Genomic DNA, 18,057 nt, shown 5'->3' on the forward strand with positions numbered 1-18,057 from the left:
AAGATGGGAACTGGGATAGTTTGTTCCAATGGTGTCAAGACCACAAAGTAGGAACAGTTTCCTGTGAAAAACCCTGAGAAAATCCTTAAGATACTCACAGATTGTGGCTGGTGATCCTTCCTGGATCCTGTGGAGGAAAAGTGACATTGAGGTAAGGCAGCCAATAAAATCAGAATTAAAATTCAGGTTAGGCTTTATCAGTGATCTGCAGAAAGGCAACTCCTCCCAGGCCCAGTGCATCCCAGAGATCCCAGTGACAGATCCATGGACATGCTGCTTTGTCTGGATGTTTCACCCAGGGTGGATTTTGCCCCCACCTGTTCTCCTCCTCCTCGAGGAGTGAGCGATACATGGCAATCTCAATGTCCAGGCCCAGCTTCACATTCAGGAGCTCCTGGTAATCACAGACAAGCTGAGAAAGGTCATCCTTGGCCTGTTGGAGGGCATTTTCCAGCTCCTCTAGCTTTTCCTGGCCATCCCTGATGGCCGAGCTCCCACGGTGCTCAGCATCTTTAATGGAGTCCTGGAGGCTGGAATTCTGCAGAAGGAACAAAGGGAACGTGACCATGTTCCATCTGTGGGGAGGATTTTATAATAGAATCATGGAATATCCATTGTCAGGAGGGAACCACAAGAATCATCAAGTCCAACTCCTATCCCAGCACAGGAAAACCCCCAAATCCCATAATTTTCACACGCTCCAGCCATTCCTTGGAAATCAAAAGGCTTTTCTCAGTGACAGAACAGCAAAAATACATTGGACTGGGTAAATAAACACAATTAAACCCCAATATAGGTCCCAACAATCTAAATCTGCTTCAATTGGAAGAGAAAACTCTAAGTTTGCCTCCAAACAACTGGCTGCTATATACTGCACTGAGATCCCATGGAAAAGGGGTTCAAGCCATTTAGCCCTGCTGGAAAGTATCAGCTTTACCCTTTTCCTTGCGATTTCAGTTTCTGGTTGGAGTCTTTGGATGTGCCTGGCAAGTTCCTGGATTTCCTGGTGACTGTTCCTCAGCTGCTCTTGTTGACTCACCCACATGTTCTGCAGGTCCTGGTACTGATGGGAAGAGGACACAACACATTTTTGGCTTCTTTTCCAATGAAGAGATTTGTGTTCCTGTTTCCTTGGTGTGCACTCACCCTGCCCCGGTACATAGCATCCACTTCAGCCGTGCTCCTGTGGGCTATCCCCTCGTATTCCCGCCTGACCTCCTCGATGATCCCATCCATGTTCAAGTCCCTGTGGTTGTCCATGGACAGAACAACATCAACGTTCCCAACAACCGTTTGCAGCTGGGACAGCTCCTGCAGGGAAAACCAGATTAGGGATTTTAACAGTCCTTGTGGTCAGTCCAGGACTTTATGAGGAAAAAATGGGACCTTGTGGCCAATTTCCCACTGGAATTTCTGCACCTGCAGCCCCCAGGTACCACTGTACCCCCACTACTTGTAATTTGCAAGGTCTTCTTGCCTTTGGGACACACCAGACCCCTTTTCACTCACAAAAGTCTAAGGATAATTAATTCTCCAAGCCAAAAAATCCCATCCAAGCAAAATTTCTGGGAATCTCCAGAAGGTGAGTCCTTCAAGACCTGAGGGTAAAATTTGAATCACTCACAGCTTCATATAAACACCGGAGGAACTCCAGCTCCTGCCTCAGGATATCCACTCGGACATCAAATTCCATTTTTCCCATGTAGGCACTATCCAGTTCCTGTAAAAAAACCCAAAAAATATTGTAATATTTGCATGTTGTTGACCCAAATGCTCCACTGAAGGGCAATTCTTGGGATATTTCCATAAAGCCTTCATTCCTGGGATCAAATAGTGGCCTAGAGATCTCAGATTTCATTTGAATAGCAAGGGGAACAAAGGGAAAGCATTTAAGATTAAAAAAATTGCTGGGAAATGAGTACCACAGCTGCAGCAATAAATCCATTCCTGGGGAACATGAGAAATGGGAAAATACAATTTTTATTCATACTTCTAGTAAAAAGCTGCCTAAATTTTCTCTTCACAGATAGTTTTATTTTTCTAAGCCATCTACAGATATTATTTAACTTAACATCAATATTCCACCTGGATTGGGATTGAGTGAATAGGGAAAAAACCAGCACTTTTTAGATATTTGTCCTACGAAGGACCGATTCATTCTCTAGAGGAAATAATCCATCCTCAGTCTTGTTCTGGTTTTCATTTACTTTGGTTAAAATTAGACAAAGCTCAGCAAAAGCTTCAGCTTTTGAGAACCTTGGCAACCACCCAGATATGCTTTTATTTCCAAGGCTTTGATTTGCTCAGTATCTCAGGTTAATTCACCTTTTTAAGCTCCACAAACTCCTCCTCCTTGGATGTGCGTTTGTTGATCTCATCCTCGAATCTGGGGGACAGAAGGCGGTAGATTATTATCTATTATCTATCTATTATCTTTTATTAATTAATCTATTTAATTAATCTCTCCATTACCTTTAATTATTGATATTAATTGTTAAGTCAGGTGGACCAGTAAACAACAGAATCAGCCAAAGACTGAATGTGTTGAGTTTTCATTTTACTTTAATTGCAATTTCTGGCAAGTGCCAGAAATTTTCTCCTCTGCAAAAAGAGGCACTAAAACCGCCCAAAAAATGGGGTCAATACAGATCACTTCTAAATTTAGTAATTCGGAACTAAACTTTCCATTTTTCAGAGCTGTGGGTGGACATAAGTTATCTAAGCCAGAAAATGTGACAACTCTTCCCAACTTGACTCTAAGCTCAGCTCTGTCCCTTCCCACCAGGGCCCCGCGAGTGGAATCTTGGGTCACTCACTGCTAGGGGGGAGAAAGAAAAGGAAGAGTCTGGGAAGGAAAAAGGATGGGAGAGATCATCACAAACTTTAGTTTTCCTCTCATTTTTGGGAGTTCAACCCTTACCAAACTCTTCCAGCATCAAAGTCAAGCCCCATAGTGCACCTGAAGCAGAGCAGGGCTAAGAAACTCCAAACTCCTGCAGATGCAAAGCTGATCTTTGCCACCCAAGGGCACAATGAGCATCACCTAGGAAAATCCTAGCACCTGTTTTCCCAGATTTGTGACTATTCACCTGTTTTTATAATCCTCAACAAGCTGGAGCATGTTGTAGGCCTCAGGATCCAGCTGCTCCTTCTGGCTCTGGAGCGTCTCGAGCTGCCGCTGCAGGTTGGTGATGTAGGCCTGGAAGAAGCTGTTGATGTTCCTGCTCTCCTCAGGGCCAGAGCTTTGCTGCTGCAGAAGTTCCCACTTGGCCAAGAGTGCCTGATTCTGCCGCTCCAGACATTGAACCTGGAAGGTGAAGCAGATCCAGAGGGGCTGCATGTCTCCAGTGGGCACTCTGCCATGGAGCCAGGCTGGGAGAGCTGGGGGTGCTCACCTGGAGAGGAGAAGGGAAAGGAGACTTTGGAGCCCCTTCCAGGGCCTCAAGGGGCTCCAGGAGAGCTGCAGAGGGACTGGGAACAAGGCCTGGAGTACAAGAACAAGGGCGAATGGCTTCCCACTGCCAGAGGGCAGGGTTAGGTGGGATATTGGGAAGAAATTCTTCCGTGTGAGGGTGGTGAGGCCCTGGAATGGATTTCCCAGAGGATGCTCCATTCCTGGAAGTATCCAAGGCCAGGTTGGATGGGGCATGGAGCAGAGTGGTCTAGTAGAATGTGTTCCTGCCCATGGCAGAACTGGATGAGCTTTAAGGTCCCTCTCAACCCAAATCACTCCACGATTTCTATAATATTGACCAGGTGATAACCTGGACACCCAAAAGTTTAGGAGGGGAAGAAGAGTCACAGACATGCTAATTTTTCAGGACTATGGAATCTTAAACCTCCTCAGTGTAACCAACACCTCCTGTCCAGTGAAATAGGAAACCCTGAAGTCCCCACATGTAAAAGAGAGAAGAAGAGACAGAGACACCTCCCAGATACCAGCGGGATGGAAGAGCTTTTGTGGCTGGTTTGAGTAGATGCAGAAGAGAAGATAAAACTGGAGAGATGGAAAGTAATGAAAAAGCTGAAGATGGACCACCTAGTAGAGGGCAGGGCTTCCAAACCAAGAAGTGATTTGTTTAATAATTCAGAGAAATTTAATTCACTTGCAATTTCTGGTAAGTATAAACCCCTGCAAGAAAGGCACTAAAACAGCCTGTTCTTGCAAGGCTTGGCTTTGCTTGAGAAAAAAAATACTAACTCATCAAGATGTCCAAGTCCCTCACCCATTTTATCTGCTGGCATCAACAACCTCCAGGCACCAGAATATAGGAATATATATTACCAGAAACCCCTTTCCTTAAAAGAGGAGTGAGTCTATGTGCCGGTGACATCTCGGCAGTTTACTGTCCTGCCAAAAAGACAACTCCGAGATCTTTACCCCAAGGTAAAAAGTGATTCACAGAGCAGCGTTTACAGGGACCCATTGTGAGCTCCACAGCAGCCTGTGGGAATTCAGCCAGTGCTGGGATGTTGGAGGGAGAAGATGGAACATGAAGGTGGCCCCATGACTCACTCCTTCCTTACACCTCCCCCTTTCCAGATAACAGCACAGAGACCAGGACTCACCTTCTCGATGAATGATGCAAATTTGTTGTTGAGAGCTTTGATCTGCTCCCTCTCATCCGAGCGCACTCGCTGGAACTCGGGGTCCACCTGGAGCCGTATTGGCCTCAGCAGGTTGGTGTCCACATGGACCTCCTCAATGCCTCGGAGAACTCCAGCCTGTCCCAGTCCCTGCCCAGCCCCTTGTACCCCTACTCCAAGGCCTCCTCCGAGTACCTCCCTGCCTGAACCTCCTCTGTAGGTGCCACCAAGCCCTGTTCTACCACTTTGAAAACCTCCCACGAAATATCCTCTTCCGCCAAAGCCCCTCTCAGGTCTCCAGCCACCAAAGCCAAGGCATCTCCCATATCTTACTCCTTCTCCTCCGTAGCCTCCACCAGTATAGACATTCCTAAACCCTCCAAGGTTGTGGAGGCTCCTGCTGCCATACCCATGCCCAAACCCTCCGAATCTCCCATCTCCACCACCCAAGGTCCCGCAGTGAGCAGAAGAAGAACTGAAACTCCCATCCCCATATCCGGAGAAATATCGTCTCATGGCAGCACTTCCAGGTGGGAGAGCTGATGTAGAAGGTGGTAAAACAGGAGGAGAAATGAGAATGAAGGATCCTCAGCTACTCCAGAGGAGTATGGAAGTTCTCCTTTATACGTTCTGGAGGAGCTCATCTCCATTCCGTAGTAATTAGCAGGTCTCTAATGTTGTTATTGGGTTTGGTTCATCAGGCAGCAATTAATGGCTGCCCAGAGAGGTCAGATAAACACCAACACCAGTGGGGCAGTTGTGAAATTCCCCAAATCCTGCCTGACTCATGAGCTTTGCTGACAGATGTCCTTATCTCATTAACCTCCATCCGTAATTACAGTTACCCCTGCTCATCCCCACAGCTCATTCCCTCCCATATTTCCCCACCTCTTTTGGTATTTCAAGGGGCACAAGACCTTGATGGTCCTTGGACGTGTCTGACCCTTCACTGCATCACCAGGAGCACCTGCTGCACCATTTGTTTCCCATTCCTGTTCTTCTCTCTTTCTCAGAATATCCCAGGAGCAACTTTTGTTTCTCACAGGGAGGATCCATCCCTCTCCCCATCTCTGTGCCAGACTCCACCTTTCCAGCATTCAGTGGCTATGGACATATGGAAAAGCACTTGGGAGCCAAACCCCACTGCTGGCAGCACCACTTGGAGGCTCCAGCCTGGGTTAATTTCTTGAAAAGTCACCAAGATGTGGTTCCTCCAAAACCACCTCTGAAACCACATCCCCATGGGAAGAACCTCCCCTCTGACCCTTACATGACTTTAGGAGGAGCTGGACTTCACCTGGCAGGTTTCTCTTCCTCCCAAAGGAGCTGGATGAAACCAGGCTGAGAATCCACTACACATAGAGGTTCTGTGGTCAGGGCTGTGCAATCCTGGCTCCATTTGGAAAGTGCCTCATAAACTCTCTAAATTAGGGGGTTGTAGCTGGAGGTTATTAAAACAGCTGCAATATCTCAAGGTGGACAAGACTTTGGATGCTCAGAGACTTTTCTCACCTGGAAACACAGTGTTTTCCAGGAAAACAGCTGAGAAATCCACTTTTCCCTACCAAAACCCCCTACCTCACCTTACACCAGGAAAAGCCAAACCAGTATCTCAGATCTTCCTTCTGTGCTAACTTTGTAATTAAATTTTACTCATTATCAACATTTCCTGAAGAAATTCAACCACATTTCCAGCTGATTTTCCCCCTTTTTATAAACCTGTATAAAAATCTGACTTGGATTGAGAATTCTATCTCCTGCAGGAATTAATTATGATGAACATTAAAAAATGGAGCAATTACCAGTATTTTAAAAGCAGGGGAGAGAGGAGGGAATTTGTGAAGGAGACTGGAAAGGTTGGAGCCAGGTGGGGTCTGACTCTTCTCCCAGGTTTTGAGTGAGAATGAGAGGAAATGGCCTCAAATGGTGCCAGGTTTAAGTTGGAAATTGGGGGAAATTCCTTCCTGGAAAAAGTTGTCCAGCCCCAGCACAGCTACCCAGGACAGGGGTGGAGTCCTCATCCCTGGAAGTGTCCAAGAAATGTGCGGATGTGGCACCTGGGGACACAGTCCGTGGTGGCCTTGGCAGTGCCAAGGAAATCATTGGACCTGATGACCCCAACCTAAATGATTCTGTGATTCAGAAGGGCTGGTGCTGGCCCCAGTGTGATTCCCCTCTCCACCCCTCCTCTTCCCACTTTGCAAGTGCCTCATTCCAGAGCTGCACTGGGCAACACTCCAGGTAATCCCCATGGATCATGGAAGGAAGTGTTGTGACCCCAGAGAGTGGAACACCTGTGAGAGGCTGCCCATCCCAAAATCCTGCCCTGTGCAGCAGCTGAAGTGAACCAGATGTGAATTCTGAGCTTTCTGTAGCAGCTGGAGCCCAGAGCCCAAGCAAAGAGAGCAGCCATCCCACCCCACGTGCCGTAAACCAGAGTGTGGGCAGCTGTTGTGATCACAGCTGACACCAGATCAGCCTTGGCAGCACATCCCAACCACACCTGGACCTGTCAAGCTGGCTCCAGAAACAGGGATGCATCCCAAGAGATGTCCACACATCCTGTGGATGAAAGGGGAGTTTCCTGTCATTCCCTCCTCTTTCTGACACAGCTGGGACAGAAGGATCACAGGTTCATCCATCATCCTTCCCAGGGAGATGGATTTTCATCGGACCAGGGTGTTAAAACCACAAGGTCAACCTGGTTCTTTGTCTTGGGATTTTAAGGATAAGTTTAAATTGCATCCCAAAACTTGATCCATTGAAATTGCCTGCCTGGGCACCTTGTGCAGCTGTTGGAGCAGGGACTGAGGGTGTTGTCCTGCCCATCCAAGGCAGTACCTGGGTGTCATGGGTTTACAGGAAGCAAGTTTTCTGGGAATGGAGTGGCCAGAGGCCAATAGGTGTTCAGATTTTAAATTGACACCAGGCTTGGCCACTGAGGGTGGATGCGCCTCTGAGAACACAGGGGTTAGAAGCAGAGCACTCCCTTGGGCTCCCTCTTTGATTTCCGGCCAGCAAAGAGGCAAGGCCTCCCCTGCCCGGCTTCGAGCTGGGCGGGGGAGGAGAAAGCCTGCGGCCCGGCAGAGGTAGGCCTGACCCCTCAGGATGGAAGGGTGGTGGGGGCACCAGGAGGCGTTGGGCAGCCCCCCCCAGGAGAGACAGAGGGAGAGAGGCCCCGAGAAGACTTGGGCAGCCCCTCCCCCCAGCCAGAAGACGAGAGAGAAAGCTGGTACGGGCCTGTGGCCTTGAAGTGATATCAGCCTGTGAAGAAGGAGGGGGAAGGGGGGAGTGCAGCAGGGAAGGAGCCTGGCCGAGTGCAGGAGTTTGTTAACCCCTTTCTGGACAATGAAGACTTCACAGAGCATTTGGACGTTTCCCGGAGGGGAGATGGAGTGGATGATAAAGAGGAAATGGGCAAGAGAATGACAGTCGGAGCAGTGAGTGAGGCTGGGAGAGTAAAGAAGAGGCCGGAAAGAGATGATGGAGTAGCTGGTTGCTGGACTCTTTTTGGTACAGCCATGGATAGAACCATGCTTCCTCGCGACACAGAGGCTGCATGCAGGGGGGAGGCGATGGCTCAGAACTGAGAGGGTTCAGTTTTGGAGACCCCCCGGCCCCAGGGGGTAGACAAGTATGGGGGGGACAAGAGGTCCCGAGAGTGATGAGGAGACTGTGCTTTTTTTGGAACTGGTCAAAGCACCCTTAAAAGGATAACCCTTGAAGCAGCTCTGTTCCTTGTCCAGTGGTGAGAGCGCTGGGCATGCAAGGAAGAGGTCACCATGGCCCCAAGAAGGACTCCTCTCCTCTTGATGGACTGGAATTGAGTATTTACAGGGTGATGGATGGAGATTTGAAATTTGGAAGATGTATTGGAAATGTGGTGGGGGGAGGAGGAAATGCTTTTTGTGGAGTTTTCATTTTCCAGGTGTGTGTGTGTGCGTGTGTGTGTGGTTTTTTTTTCCTTTTGTAGTTTAGTTAATAAACTTTTTTTTCCCTAAGGCAGAGGCCTGCTTTGCTTATTTCCTGGTCACATCTCACAGCAAACACCAGGGAAGTATATTTTCATGGGGCACTGGCATTGTGCCAGTGTCAAACCATGACACTGGGGCAGGTGGGGAAGGTAGGGAAGTTCCACCTGGAAAAGACTCTGAGACAGTGACATGGGTGTGACTTTTTGTGGACCATGAGGGAACCAGAAGAACACCAGGATGGACATGTTGGAAACATCCAGAAATTTAGACAGACCCAAACTGGAAATTTTTGAGCACAATCTGCCAAACTCCATCACCCTGATCCACTTCTGTCCACCTTCAACTCAAACCCTAAAATGGACTAATAAATCCCAGTTCTCAGGCTGATGCTCAAGGAAATGCCTCAACATTCCCACAGGATCATCTAAATCAGCTCAAAATAAGGTCATGGAAAGGTCTGGGTTGAGAGGGACCTTAAAGCTCATCCAGTTCTTCCATGGGCAGGGACACCTTCCATTATCCCGGGGAGCTCCAAGCCCTGTCCAACTTGGCCTTGGACACTTCCAGGAATGGAGCATCCTCTGGGAAATCCATTCCAGGGCCTCACCACCCTCACAGGGAGGAATTTCTTCCCAATATTGCATCTATCCCTGCCCTCTGGCAGTGGGAAGCCATTTCCTCTTGTCTTTTCTCTCCAGGCTTTTGTCCCCAGTCCCTCTCCAGCTCTCCTGGAGCCTCTTTAGGCACTGGAAGGGACTCCAGGGCCTCCCTTCCACCAGACCAGATTGCTCTAAGCCCCATCCAACCTGTTCTTGAGCACCTCCAGATGATGCAGCTATAAACTCTTCAGAAAATAGAAAGAACTAAAAGAAAAAGGGGGAAAAAAGAACTACGGATAACACAAAACCTGAAATTACTAAAATCCTGAGGGTGTCTTGGAAAACCAGAGCCTAAATACAAATGAAGGATCTTTGCAAGCCCCACTGGCAGAACAGAGTGAATAAATAAGGATATCAATGCACTTCTGACTATTCAAGAAGTATGCCAGAGCCATACAGTAGCACATGAAGAAATACAGTATTTAAATTTAATAACTGCCCCAATGAAGGAGATAAATGAGCACGAGAGAGATCTTGATCTCCAGCTGCCAAAGTTGCTGCATAATTAGGGCCCTCAGTCACTTGGAACTGGGGCTGGGATGACACAGACACACCCATAAAAATGCTGATAGCCTGAAGACTTTCCTTTTCTCCCCCTCTCCCTCCCTGGAATAACCACAAACTCTCCCTGTGGTCAGCGAAGACAGCAAGGACTTGGAGAAGGAAAAAAAAAAGGAGAGAAATGTCAAAAAACCTTGTGTGTTTTGCAGAACAAGAGGTGAAACGTTGATCCTCTCCCAAAGTTTATCCTATTTTAAGCCTGAGGTTTCCCAGCTGCAAGAATATATATATTGTCCTAATGATACAGATAGTCCAAAGTGGATCCCACACAGACCTAGAGCTGGGTGAGACTGGAAGTTGCTATTAAACCACAGGAAAAAAAACCTCTATCAGGGAATTTTTAGAATTCTATGAATTCTCAACACTTTGTGATAAATAGTGAAGTTTTCTGGTGAGAAAACTAACTGGAGGGTGTCTGGGAAGGCTGTAAATGGGAGGGATTTGTCCTGTGCAGACAGGCAGAGCTCAGGTGGTTGGGAATGACTTTGGTGGGGGATTCTTCCTTTCCCTTTGTTGAACAGCAGTGTTTTATGGAAACGCTGTTGGAATTGGTGGGATTCAGGGCAGGGAGTGCAGGGAGGGAAAGGAGCAGTGCTGGCTGCTCCAAACAGGGCAGGTAAGGAAGAATAGGACCCATCACTGGGCTACTCCATCAGGAGCTTCTCCCAAATACGAATGGAAGGAAGCAGCTGGGGGAACACAGAATTCCAGGGCAGGAAGAATGATTCTGCTACCACAGAGGAATTTTATTTGGAGGGGAAGGAGGATATGAGGAGATGAAGTGGAGATCAGGATCTCTGGGGCAGCATGGAATAACCAGGTAGAGGTTGGAATCGAGTCCAAGATCCAATGAGAGCGAGGGAAGCAAAGGAGATCAGTGTGGGAAGGGCTGGAAAGCCCTCAAAGAGCAGGAAGATCTTCCCCAGAGCCAGAAACATCTGTGCAGGGACTGGCCACAACCTCTCCCCATGCTCAGCAAAGGCAGGAAGGGAAATGCCAAAAACATGGTAATTTTTGCAGGAAAAAAATAAAGGTGAAATGCCCTGGTGAGAACTTTGAACTGGAATTTTAACTTTGAGAAGGCTAGAGGGAGCTTCCAGAGTGGATTCCACCAAGAGAGGGAAGGGAGGTCATCATCTCCAGGGTTGGACAGTCCTGGTGTTGTCCCTGAGGGAGGGGGTCTCTGGTGAGGCTCATTTAGGGACCAACGACCCAAAACCTGACTTTAATTTGCGATCCTCTTAACAAGGGCCTGATGGCTCTTTTAATCTCTTTTAATAAACGGTTTGTGACTTGGGGTTGACAGGAAGGTAAGACAATAATGTCCTCAATAACACCCTTGATATTAAATCATCAATTCAGAAAATAACAACTTAATTATGATATCCTTTTTATTATATGAGTTAATATCCTCTTTCTCTGACAATAATGTGAAAGTTTATTAATTAAATTTAATATGATTTGTGAATACACTGAAGTCATTTTTCTATTGCTGTTATTATTAACAATGGTGGCGAGTGGACGAATGACAAGCTCATTCATTTTTTTGCTTAATTGGTGAATGCCAAGTATCAGCCTCTGATCCCTGAGATCTCCAGCAGGCTGAGCGTGTCCGGGTGCCTCCACACACAGCTGATGCCCTCGGGCTCGGGCGGGAGGTGCTGGAACAAGGAAGAGATAAAATCTCCAAAGGGTTTCAGAAGGAGGAGGTGGAGGAGGAAAGTACAACCTGCAGAGAAAAAAAAATTAAAATAAGGAAAAAAAAAAGAGGAGGAGGAGGAAACTGGGTTGAACTCCAGGTTAAAAACACAGGGAGACATGAGATTTTTTTTCTATGTGCACGTTTCTCAGCAGAAAAATGGTCAATGGACATGGCAGTCATGATATAAATTTGTTTTCATTTCTATTAGGGCAGGATTTTGATGAGGATCTCCAGGTGACCCAACAATCAGAGGTCTCAGGAATGGCCTCTCCAGGTGTTTGAAACCTCGGGAACCTCTTCACTTGGTCCCCAAGGTAAAGAAGAGTCTGAGAGTGTTCAGCAGCTTCAGAAGCTGCTGTGTGAGTTGAGGATGGTTTTAATCACATCCTGTCCCACAGGAAGTTGAAGCAGCTGGAGTTAATTCTGGCAGATGTTCCAAATCCGGTAAACAAGGTGATTACCAACAGTGGGTCCAGTGCTGCTCGCCCAGGGTAGCATCAGCAGCAGGAGGGTGACTACACCCAGCTCCACCTGGGCTGGACTCCAAGCTCATAATTAGCCCAATCAAGGTCAGACTTTGGGATCAATTGAGTAAATCCCTCTATTGATGGATCCAAATGGCTGTGATTGCCTCTGCAGCAGCAGAAGGAACGGCCACAGGACAATGAGGCAGGTGCAGAAAACGTAAAGCTGCACAAAAAGCACCAAAACCATGATGGTCCCAGAGAAAATCTCCTGCCTGGGAGGGAAAAGCCTGAGGGTGGGGTGGGGAAGGCCAGTTTAAGAGCTTCAGCAGGTACAGAATCCTGGAATATTTAGAGTTCTGGAAGGGACAGACAGACTTGGTGATCCCATCAAGTCCAACTCCTGCCCTTGATTAGGAGAATCCTAACGATTCCACCATAAGCCTGAGACTGTTGCTCAACATAGGGAGGATGAGGAAATGCTGGAGTGAGTCCAGAGGAGATGCTCCAAAGGCTGGAGCCTCTCTGGAGCCAGGCTGGGAGAGCTGGGGGTGCTCACCTGGAGAGAAGAAGAGAAAGGAGACCTTGGAGACCTTGGAGCCCCTTCCAGTGCCTCAAGGGGCTCCAGGAGAGCTGGAGAGGGACTGGGAACAAGGCCTGGAGTACCAGAACAAGGGCGAATGGCTTCCCACTGCCAGAGGGCAGGGTTAGGTGGGATATTGGGAAGAAATTCCTCCCTGTGAGGGTGGTGAGGCCCTGGAATGGATTTCCCAGAGGATGCCCCATGGAAAGCAATGCAGGTAAAGGGCTCAACTCCTTGGTTGCCAGCCCAACCTTTACTCCAGGGGGTCACAAACACCTGCAGAGCGTGCCCAAAAATGGAAGAATTTATTCAGTGAGAAGTTTTGTGGGGGTGGAGGGAGGGAGGTGGCTCCAAGGCCCCCCAGGGCCAGAAGGAGGTCCTTGTCCAAGGCTGACACACAGAGCACTTCCCATTTCAGCTGATTCTGGCCCCAAATCAAATCCTGAATGGATCAGGACTCAGCAGAGACCCCCCAGCCCAGAGACACCCATCACAAAAATGGGCACAACCCACCTCTTCTCCTGTCACCTTCCTCCTGATTGTCAGCTGGAGTCATGACCTGGAACATTGGTGGGTTTGTGCCCAACCCGAAATTCCTGTCTCAGACTGACCCATAACTTATGGGAAAGTCAATTTGTCATCGACCTGGAGGACAGGGACGGGTTCTGGTGTCCGAGCAGCACCTGGAGGTCACTGTCAGGTTCAGTTGTCAGAGCAGGATGGAGGACAGTAACAGATTCAGGTAAGTCAGAAGGTCTGGAGGACAATGACAGGTTCAGATGTTTCACAGGAGGACCTGGAGGTCACTGACAGGTTCAGGTGTCACAGCAGCACCTGGAGGCCACCATCAGATTCAGCTGTGTCAGAGAACTTTCCTTTGCACAGGCTCCAAACCTTCCAGTGACATCTTGTGACGTTTTGTGGCTGTGTCCAGACCACCAGACCAGCTGAGTCCACAGGCCATGGGAGAGGTAGAATTGATTCAACCCATGCTCTAAGAGAATTGGTCATATCATGTGGGTTTTGGGGTCCCGCCTGTAAACCTTGTGGAATATCACTCCACTCCAAGGACAGAACTAGGGAGTGTGGAAGGAAGATGAAGCTCAGGAAGCACCACCATCCCAGTGGGTGGGAGGAGGAAGAGGAGGAATGGTCTCTGTCAGCACCAGGTGTGGATGATGCAGTTGCCCTAAGTTGTGCAAATCTGGCTCTACCTGTCCCAGCAGGAGCTGAGGCAGCCCTGGATGGAACAGGGAGGGAGCGGGAGGCACCACATTCCCAGGCAGCTCATCCAGGTCATGGGGCTGGGTGGCAGCAGCTGTTTTATTCAGAGGAGCAGGGTCAGCATCCAATGGGGGCCAAGCCCTGCAGGAAAAGTGCTCAGATGTCAGCTCAACCTGTCCAAGCAAAGCTGGGGTGAATGTTAATTGGATGAAAGGCCCAAATTTTTCTGCACAGACGTAGATGATGTTCTGGGACACAGATTCCTCTGGATCCCAGCACAAGTCACCCCTGGAGCCTGGCAGTGGATTCACTCACAAGGAATCCAAGGCAGGGTCCAAAGAGCAGGAAAGGAAGTGATGGACTATTTAGGATTAAACATCAGGAGCCTAGTGTGGAAAGCAAGGGGAAGAGCTTCCCTAAGCTAAATTTCTTTGGAAGTTGCACAGCTTTAGGTACCTTTGTCAATGTATTAGCCCACAGGAGTTTTAAACCTCCTCCCAGATTCTCTGTAGCTGTCACTGTTTCCATAAGCTGCTGATTTTGGTCTCTCTTGAGGAGGTCAGATGGTTTTCCAGTGTGCATCTGAGCTGGTTTTTAGGCCAGTCGAGTTGGAGGGACAGAACTGGGGGTGTTGCTGTTTGAAGTGCAGAGAGGGGACCAAAGGATGCTGATCCCCAATTTTAACCTCCTTTAACCTCTCTGCTCCTTAATTCCTTCCCCTGAATGTCCCATTGTCAAGATCCGAAAGGACTCCAGCTGCTCAGGAGAAGTGTGCCAGGTAAACCCCAGTCTAGAGGATGCAGAGAGTGGTCTCCTCCCAGGTGACAAACCAGTGCTTTTCACAAAAGCAAATATTTCCTTCTCCCCAGCAAGCCCGAACTGGGGGAGTCTCCTCCATGTTTGCACAATGATCCACCCAGGGGAAAAAACATGGTGGCTCATGAGGCCCTCCCACCATAAACGTGATTAGTAACAATTAAAAACTCATTCCAGCCCTAATTACAGCCAATAAAATCCCACTTGGGTTAACTTCCTAAGGAGCTCATAAAACACGGCACCAATTCAGTTTCTTCCCATGTTCAAATGCAAAAGATCCTGCACAGCCCTGACCCCAGAGGAGCAAAAGCTTTTCCCTGCCCTCCAACCCCAACCTGGCTCCCTCTTTTCAGGAAGTTTTGGAGAGTGAGAAGGTCTCCCCAAAGCCTCATTTTCTCCAGGCTGAGCCTCCCCAGCTCCCTCAGCTGCTCCTCAGGAGCTCTCTAGACCCTTCTCCTTGTGCCCCAGCCCTGTTCCTGTCTCTGGGCATGCTCCAGCCCCTCAGTGTCTTTCGTGGCATCCCTGGATGGGATCCAGCAGCTCTCACAGTGCCCCACCAAGCAGGCACATGGGATCCCAACCCTTTCATCCCAGCACAATGCACTACAGCAATTTCCCTCAACTCCCTTTTTCATGAGTGCAGCAGATGGAAATGATAAACCCTAGCACCTCTTGGCTCCTCTCCAGGAAAAACTCAGGGTACTCAGAAAAATCCGTGGTTTTTAGCAGGATGGCGTCAGCACCTTTGGCTTCCAGGGCTTCAACAGGCTGGAGATCTCTGTCCTCTCTGCCACCTTCCTAAGGATGTCCCCAGGACACTCCTGGGCTTCGAACCACCTGGGTCCATCTGTCCCTGGACTCTTACCTGGGATGAGGAAGAAGGAGATGATTTCAGACTCCTACCTGGGATAAAGAAGAGGGCTATGACTTTTTGGTCTTTCCCATCCCAACCTATGAATTTTAGAATCAGAAATATTATTTTTGACTCAAAGAGCAGGATAAGACACATTGCAGCCTGGTGTAAACATCATTCAGAAGTCAGGAGCATGAACTGGAAGGAAATTTGGGGGTAAATAAGAAAAACAGCACGAAAGTAACACTGGTTCAAATGAAAACAATCATTTCTTCCTTATTTTGCTCATTTAGATGATAAGGACTTGATAATATTAATCTCCATTTCCATATTTTTTCTGCACCAGATCAATCATAGAATCACGGAATGGCTGAGGTAGGAAAGGAGCTTAAATCCCATCTGGTCCCACCCCCATAACACACACACTGCTGAGAAGTCAGGGCTGATTCATCTCTTGCTCCTCCCAGAGCTACAGAAGAATCCAGTCAAGCATTAATCAAATTAATTTGGTTGCAGTGGGATGTAATTTGGAGAGGACTAATGACTAAGCTGGCTGGGCAACCTGGAGCTCTGATGGCAGGTCCTGGGCTCTGGCTTATTTCATGCTGTTGGTTTTGGTTTGTTTGGTTTTTTTGTTGCTGTTGGGTTTTTTTTGTTTGTTTGTTTGTTTTTTGTTTTGTGAGTAATTTGTGTCCACTCAGAGTTGTTAGACCTTCCCACCGCTCACAGGAGCTGGTGTAACGGTGTAAGAGCCCAGCCAGACAGGCAGAGGGTGCTGCTCATCCTTGTGCCAGCCCTGGGGAGGATTTATCCTCCTCACCCAACTCCCCACTGGAGACTCCTCCATGGCAGGAGTTGGAATGAGTTGATCACACAATGTGGAAAGCCCATGCAGTTCCACCCCTGTCATGGGCTGGTGCAGTGTGGCAGGGTGGTAGAAATGCTGCAACCTTCTTTGAGGCCTCTCCGTCAGAAGCTGCTCAGAGAAAGGCCCCAAGAACAGCCATTTCCAGTCCATGCACACACACACCCACCCCACAGATAGCTCAGGAGAGGAAAGACAGGAAGGGCCTTTGCATGATGTATTCCACAGAAGGCTTATTACATCCACCACGCCAAAGGGATCAGAGACAAAGGCAAAACCACGTGGTCTGCACGACTTCAGTGTGGGGTCAGTGACCAATGACCTGAGGGCACAGGGGTGGGCAAAGGGCAGGGCCAAGGGCAGCAACCTGTAGGGGCAATGAGGAATGGATAATTGGGATGGGCAGTGTCAACTGGCCAATGGGGGAGGCAGTCTGATGTAGATTGGCAGTAGTGCTGCAGAGCTCCAGGGGCTGAGTCTTCTCTTACAGCCTAAGTGGGGGAAACTCTATGATATATTCTTCCAAGGCAAGGCCCTGGGGATTTCCATGAGTGGGAGGATTGAGAGAATTCCACAATGGGCAGGGACACCTTCCATTAGACCAGGTTGCTCCCAGCTCCCACCCACCTCCAGCCAGCCCAAGCCCTAAATGGGAATAATGAATCCTAGTTCTCAGGGTGATGCCCAGGAAAACAACTTGACGTTCCCACAAGATCATCGAAATCAGCTCAAAATAGGATCATGGAAGGGTTTGGGTTGGACAGGATTTTAAAGCTTATGCCGTTCCACCCTCTACTATGGGCAGGAACATCTTCCACTATCCCAGATTGCTCCAAGCCCCATCCAGCCTGGCTTTGGACACTTCCAGGGATGGGGCAATCTCCTGGAAGTCCATTCCAGTGCCTCACCGCTCTCACAGGGAGGAATTCCTTCCCAACATCTCATCTAACTCTCCTCTTTTCCATTTTGAAGCCATCACCTCTTGTCCCATCACTCCCTTTTCAAGTCCCTCTCCAGCTCTCCTGGAGCCCCTTGGAAGGGGCTCAAAGGTCTCCTTTCTCTTCTTTGCAGGTGACCACCCCCAGATCTTCCAGCCTGACCCCAGAGGAGCTCCAGCCCTCGGAGCAGCTCTGTGGCCTCCTCTGGACTCTCTCCAGTAGCTCCACATCCTTTCCCAGGGCTGGAGCAGCTCTGCAGGTGGGGTCTTACCTGAGCAGAGCAGAACAGCCCCTCCCCTGCTGCTCATGTTGGGGGCTCAGCCGAGGCTTGGGAGTCTCTGGACTGGGGCAGGTCGAGCTCTCACCCACCAGCACCCCCAAGTCCTTCTCTCAGGCCTGCTCTCAATTCTTTCTCGGTTCAGTTTGTGTTTGCCCTGCAATCACCCTGGCCCAGGGCAAACCCGTGTTTCTCCTCTGCTGGGGAGCATCAAGTGATGAGACAACACAAAAATATCTTCATATCTCTGCAGTTTATTGGTACTGAATGATCCTGGGGCCAGGGCACTGGCAGGAAGCAGCTGATTCACACGACAGAGGGGGGCAACAGGGCTACACACTCCAGGCAGGAAGGAGAGGAGGGAAAAGGATCCGTAAAACATTAAAGCTGCCAAATTACTCCACCTAGGGAAGGTGGACAACTCCAGACACCTCTTTCTCACTCCTAAATCTGACTATGGGGCATCATCTCCTTCCTTCTGTTCATGTGGGCTCCTGACACAGCTGGAGCAGGATGAGGGGGACCCATGAGGGGTGCGAGGGAAACACAGGCCT

The 18,057-nt window shown here is 48.9% G+C and overlaps 1 protein-coding gene across 1 annotated transcript; it reads right to left on the reverse strand.

Annotated features, from left to right (window-relative positions):
• Positions 1–187: 187 nt before the first annotated feature.
• On the reverse strand, positions 188–4,955 carry LOC115914501 (keratin, type II cytoskeletal 1-like). Its single transcript, XM_030967027.1, has 8 exons — positions 4,921–4,955; positions 4,570–4,801; positions 3,090–3,307; positions 2,326–2,386; positions 1,625–1,720; positions 1,216–1,311; positions 938–1,063; positions 188–538 (listed from the first exon to the last, which is right to left on the reverse strand). Exons 1-8 carry the CDS (start codon positions 4,953–4,955, stop codon positions 188–190), a joined length of 1,215 nt encoding a protein of 404 aa, XP_030822887.1.
• Between the last annotated feature and the right edge of the window lie 13,102 nt (positions 4,956–18,057).

This window comes from Camarhynchus parvulus, chromosome 29 (assembly GCF_901933205.1).
Source record: "Camarhynchus parvulus chromosome 29, STF_HiC, whole genome shotgun sequence".
Lineage (NCBI taxonomy): Eukaryota > Metazoa > Chordata > Aves > Passeriformes > Thraupidae > Camarhynchus > Camarhynchus parvulus.

Bases quoted from the DNA above. Each gene is read 5' to 3' on its own strand.
- LOC115914501 (XM_030967027.1), bottom strand. From the start codon at position 4,955: ATGTCTATACTGGTGGAGGCTACGGAGGAGAAGGA. The intron at 1,312-1,624 runs GTGAGTGATTCA...TTTTCCCTGCAG, and splicing joins TCCGGTGTTTATATGAAGCT to GAGCTGTCCCAGCTGCAAAC. The intron at 1,064-1,215 runs GTCAGGCGGGAA...TCTTCCCATCAG, and splicing joins TGGATGGGATCATCGAGGAG to TACCAGGACCTGCAGAACAT.